The 5,250-nt window shown below is 54.3% G+C and overlaps 2 protein-coding genes across 2 annotated transcripts; one reads left to right on the top strand and one right to left on the bottom strand.

Annotated features, from left to right (window-relative positions):
* Positions 1-4: 4 nt before the first annotated feature.
* On the top strand, positions 5-754 carry MPI (mannose phosphate isomerase; the record flags this gene model as incomplete). The annotated part of the gene is made up of 3 exons (XM_008948463.1): positions 5-95; positions 242-450; positions 536-754. Coding segments are annotated over 3 exons (519 nt in total), but the record flags the coding sequence as incomplete, so codon positions are not given.
* A 1,935-nt stretch (positions 755-2,689) lies between these two features.
* Positions 2,690-4,432, bottom strand: FAM219B (family with sequence similarity 219, member B; the record flags this gene model as incomplete). The annotated part of the gene is made up of 5 exons (XM_008948462.1): positions 2,690-2,848; positions 3,207-3,255; positions 3,536-3,613; positions 4,037-4,127; positions 4,330-4,432. Coding segments are annotated over 5 exons (480 nt in total), but the record flags the coding sequence as incomplete, so codon positions are not given.
* Between the last annotated feature and the right edge of the window lie 818 nt (positions 4,433-5,250).

The raw sequence follows: 5,250 nt of genomic DNA, 5'->3' as shown, positions 1-5,250 counted from the left end.
CTGCTTCACCATTTATTTCCTCAACCTGGTGAGGCTGGAGCCCGGGGAGGCCATGTACCTGGGGGCCAACGAGCCCCACGCCTACCTGCATGGAGGTGAGAATCGCCATGGCCTTTCCCAACCCAGGACCCTGCCAGGACTGTCCCGCAGGGTGGCCACAGTCTCCGGCGCAAGGTTGGAACCCCGCCGGGGTTGTGCGGGCGGGTTGGGGTGGGTTGACAGTGCTGCCTCATCCCCGTAGACTGCGTGGAGTGCATGGCATGCTCGGATAACACTGTGCGTGCCGGGCTCACCCCCAAATTCATCGACGTCCTCACCCTGTGCGAGATGCTCAACTACACACCGGCGCCCAGCAGCTCCAAGATCTTCCCGGCTGCTCAGAGCCAGCTTGACCCCAGCATCTACCTCTATGACCCGCCTGTGCCAGACTTTGCCATCATGAGGATAGAGGTGAGTGACGCCGGGCCTGCTCTGGGGACACGGGCAGGGGGGCACCAACTTTCTCCTGCCTCGGCTGTGACCCTTTCCATTGCAGATACCTGCCTCCATCAAGCTGTACCTGGTCTCCGCTGTGGACTCTGCCAGCATCTTGCTGGTGATCCAAGGGACGGCCGTGGGCACCTCCACAGCCGCAGCCTCTGAAATGACCCTGCGTCGTGGCTCCGTGCTCTTCATCTCTGCTAACGAGAGCATCTCCCTCCACCTCTCCTCGCCGGATGGGATGCTGCTTTTCCGAGCCTGCTGCCTCCTCTGAGTGGGACCCAGGACACCTTCTCCCCCATCACTCCACATTTTGAGTAGATAGAAACTGGTCTGGGCAAAGTCATCTCGCTTGGAAGTTTCCCTTCCGTCTATTAAACCCCTAAACCAGCCCACAGCCAATGTGTAGAAAGAAAAATTCCATGAATCAACTCCTTGGATGTGGCACAGAGCAGACCAGGCAGAGGAAGAGCATCTCCCCTCACAGCTTGTTAGTCACATCCCCGTAACATCTACTCTGGGTGCTGCTAATGCTGTACGGTGACTCCTTTTATTAATTTTCCCCCTTCCTTCTCACTGAGAAGCATCAGGGAGGCCCAAGCTCTGCACCCCAGGTCTCAAGCATCTCTGCCCAGCTTCTGAGAGCTGCTGCTCCCTCCTGCAAATGGGATGCTGAGACTTTCTGCTGCTCCTGGGTGCCTGGTGAGCTCTTCCCAAGCCAGGCGGATGGCAGGGAGCCCTCTGAGCCAGGTCACCCCTTCCCTGGCTGTTAAAGGGGGGCTGCCTAGCGGGGTGATGGAGCTGGAGAGCCTCTGGTGCTGTGAATAAAGTGGTGACTTTGTCCTAGGTGCAAGGCAGTGTGGTGGAGGGAGCAGGAGGAGGATGGGGAGAAGCACTGGTGTTTGCAGGGACCAGGGACCAGAGAAGGCTGGAGGTAGCTCGCATTCCCCTGGTGCCGGCTGCAACATCAGTGCAGGCAGCTCAGCAGGGAACCGGGACACTGGGATAAAACGTGACCAGGGAAACCAGATCACTCTGAAAATACACCAGAGGCAGGGAAGGAGCCCTCCTGAGCAGAGCTGCTGTGGGGAGTGAGGCCTGGCCACCCACCACAGCACCACATGCACTCAGAGTAACGAGATCCAGTTTATTTAGTGTTCCCTTTAACAAGGAAAATACAAAAAAAAAAAAAAAGTTCAGGTCTCTACACATGAAATAATTAAATAAGGTTTCTTTACAAGAAGCTGATTGTCCTCTATGTAGTAGAGCAGGACCATGATTTAAGGCAGCTTTTAAGGTTCACAGCAGGTAGACTCACCAGCCACCCCAAACCTGAAACCAGGAGCTGTGCAGAGGTGGCACGGGGGGGTCTGGGCTGCCCCTCGCCTGCTTCAAAGCAGCTTTGGGGAGAACAAACAGTTAGCTCCAAACCCAGAAGTTAACGGACCCTCGAGAGGCAGAAGGCAGGGAGGTCCCAGCCCGAGCAGTAGCTGCTGGTGGATATAACAAATACAGATGCTTAAAGCTCAGCAGCCTCCCCCAAACTGCTCCAGTGGGTTTCCCCCTCTTCCCTTCTCCAGCAGAGCCACAATCTTTGGTTCAGATCAGCCCAGGCTCTGGGCAGAGAGAACCCGGCAGCAATTCACTGGAAGCAGCATGAAATAGGTAAATGAAGCAGCTTGGCCTCAGCCTCCCAGGAATAAAGGAGTGACTAAAGCAAAAATAAATAGAAAAGGGGTCTTGGGGCTTCCCAGCTCAGTCCCACACCATGGCAATTTGACCCCACTATCAAATAGCTCTTCATTAGGGAGGGCTGGGAAGAGCAACCCATCTGAGGCCAGGACCTGGCCCTTGACATGGCCAATTAAAGGAGGAAAGAGGAGGTCAGACAAACTAGGAGTATTTGCTGCTGCACCTCCCAGTTCCTTCCATTCACATCCCCAAGGAGGTGTCAGGGCTCTGCCTCTCCTCCCTCCCCACCCAGCCCACCTAAACATCACCGTGCCACCTCTCCCTGATATTGCTGAGGGGAATGAGAAGTCCTTTGGGGTTGGGTGGTTCGTGCTGCTCACCGCAAGTGGCATCACAGCATTATTCAGTCCTTTGTGTCACCGTCCCGGCGTTGGACGCGGACACCAACAGCCCTCCCACAGGACAAAGAAAGTGCTGGCTTTTGACCTGTTCTTGCATGGCCCTGGCCAAGCGGCTTCTACTGGATCACACAGGAGAGATTTTCCCCAAAACAACGAGGACAAGAAGAGGAGGTGACAGGTTTTGGCGGGATAAGATCCAAATCTTCATCGTCAGGGACCTCATCGAGGTGGTACCCATCCTGCAGTAGCTGCCGGCTCAGGTCCTGGTTCACCTGCTGGGGAGGGGGACAAAGGAGGCAGAGCTGGTTAAAATCAGTCCCAGTTTAGTTAAAACTTAGGTCCCAGGGCTTGCAAAGGATAGGGCCGCCAGCAAGACTGGCGTCGCATCCTCCCTCCAGCACCTTTGCACAGGGAGATGCAGCACAACCAAAGCAGGGAAGACGAAAGCAAAGCCAAAGAGCTTTTCCTGGGCTGCAGGACCCCAACATACATCCCCCATGCACCGCAAAACACCCCATGGGCTGCTTCATCACCCCACAGGTGGTGCTTCAGTTTAGCCTCTATACAGACCCTGAGGTGTAATGGGGGGAGCCCGCGGGGACCATGCCCGTGGGGTCAAACCCCTGGACTTGCCTCAGCAGAGGAGTAGCCTGAGGAACATCTGGATCCCAGCTCCCCGTCACTGAGAGAAGAAGGAAACAGTCAGAGCCAGCCAGGAAGTGGCATCTTTGCTTAGGATACAGACAAGGGAATCTCGGGGAGAGGGGAAAGGGAGCGGGCAGCATAACCCTAAGGGATTTGTTAAATCTGGAACAACAGGAGCATTCTGCTGCTGACAGGGCCCCCGTGCAGTCAAGGGTGCTCTACAAGTGACAAGGAAAATAAATCCCCCCAAAAACCAGCCAGCTTTGAGCCTGCAACATCCCCCACCCAAAATCCCAAGCTATTTGCCCAGTCCCCACCTGTCCGAATCGAGGGAGACCAGGTTGTCATCCACTGTCTGGCTAAGCGCTGTGTAGCCCTTATTAAACTTCACCGACCTGCCAGAAAGCAGAGGGGAAAGCCTGTGACAGATGTTTTGGTGTGGAAATGCAGCCACAGAGCTGCTGGACTGAGAAGCAAGGGCAGGAATCCCCATCCTGAATGTGCCTTCCCACACAGACATTATCCAGGGCCACCACCAGCTATGAATAAACTCTGTCTAAGCTTTAGGCTCCGTGGTTAAATCCTTAACACCAAACTATCCCCAAAACAGAGAAGAAGCAGCGTGGGCCCTCACTGTTAGCAACTCCTAACTTTCAGAGGAAAAGTCTTACCTTTTAGTAAATCAGCTGCTTGCTGGCCACAACAGAGCCAGCAGACCAAAGTCCCAGCCCCCTTTTTTTAAATCCTTCCGAGTTCCCCCAACTCCCCAAGGAATGTGAAAAATACCTCTTGGGGAAAAGGAAAAAATGGGATCAGACCTTTTAGCCGCCGGCTTCGGGTGGTGCAGGGCGGGTCCCCCCAGCAGCCCCTGCCTTCGCAGCGCTGCCTTTGCCAGCTCCCGCTGCCTCTCTGCAAGCCAAGCACAGAGGCAGAGCTGAAAATGTCCCCCGGGGGTCTTTTTTTTAGGGGGCAAGGGGGTATTGCAGGTCCTAAGGAGAGCCCATCAAACAACGAAAAGGCTTTGTTTGGGTCACTCCCGCCCTGAGTGAGAGGTGGGGATGTGTCCCCAGATCCTGGCAGAGTCCCTGGGACGCCACTGAGCATCGCTTACGGAGCTTGGTGTGAATGGAGGGAGGCTTGCTCATGATGTACGGTCCCCTCTTCTCCACTGCATCCATCCCCTTGTTCAGCCTCTTGTTTTCAGCCCAAATCAGCTAAAAAAAAAAAAAAAAAACAAAAAACAACGAGAAAGCAGCACATTTGAGCACCTCTCTATGGGGACAAAGTAAAATGGAGTGATCTCAGAGCATCTAGTCATTCTCGGGGACTCAAGGTCAGCAGGGAAATCTGCCACCATGTCAGCTGGGAGGGGACGGCTCCTCCTCGCCAGCCCCGTGCTGTGAGGAAGGAGTAAGCGTATCTGTTAGCAGATGAAGGGATTAGTTGGGAATGGCAATGCTAAATTAAAAGCACATGTGTCAAGCAGCAGTTTCTCTGCAAGCCTGACTCCGATAATACTCGGGAGAAGACGTGATGAAGGAGGTTTCACTAGCAAGTCCACAAAGGAAAATATAAAGGCACTTTATTTTCATTTCTCCACAAATTTTGGGCCTTTCAAGCTTCTTCGCATGCAGTAATAAAATGAAAGCAGCGTCATATAATCAGGTCAGAAAGTCAGGGCTTTAAGACAAAGTTCTCCACATCTCTAAGGCATTTATTGAGAAGGAGGGCTGGCAAAAATTACAACAGGGTCGGGGGGAAGCTTCTATGAATACGGTCGTTAATGAAGAAAATAGGGGCGAAATCAGCAAACAGAAAGTGGTGCAGGAGGGAGGGGGAATTAGAGGCAGCAGCTAAGGACGAAACACCGCAGAGGCGCTGGGGGAGCAGAGCCGGGATTAGTGTCAGTGCCTTCAGCTGGAATTAGCCGGGCAGAGCCTGGCAGGCGGGACTAGCCCCATGTGCAGGGAACTGGGGGTGCCCCAGCTTGGTGGGATTAACCGGGAGGGCACCCGCATCGGAACGCGTATCC

This window comes from Merops nubicus, unplaced genomic scaffold, assembly GCF_000691845.1.
Source record: "Merops nubicus isolate BGI_N331 unplaced genomic scaffold, ASM69184v1 Scaffold53290, whole genome shotgun sequence".
Lineage (NCBI taxonomy): Eukaryota > Metazoa > Chordata > Aves > Coraciiformes > Meropidae > Merops > Merops nubicus.
Note: the sequence above shows the minus strand (reverse complement) of the source record. Positions and strands in the feature narration are given on the sequence as shown.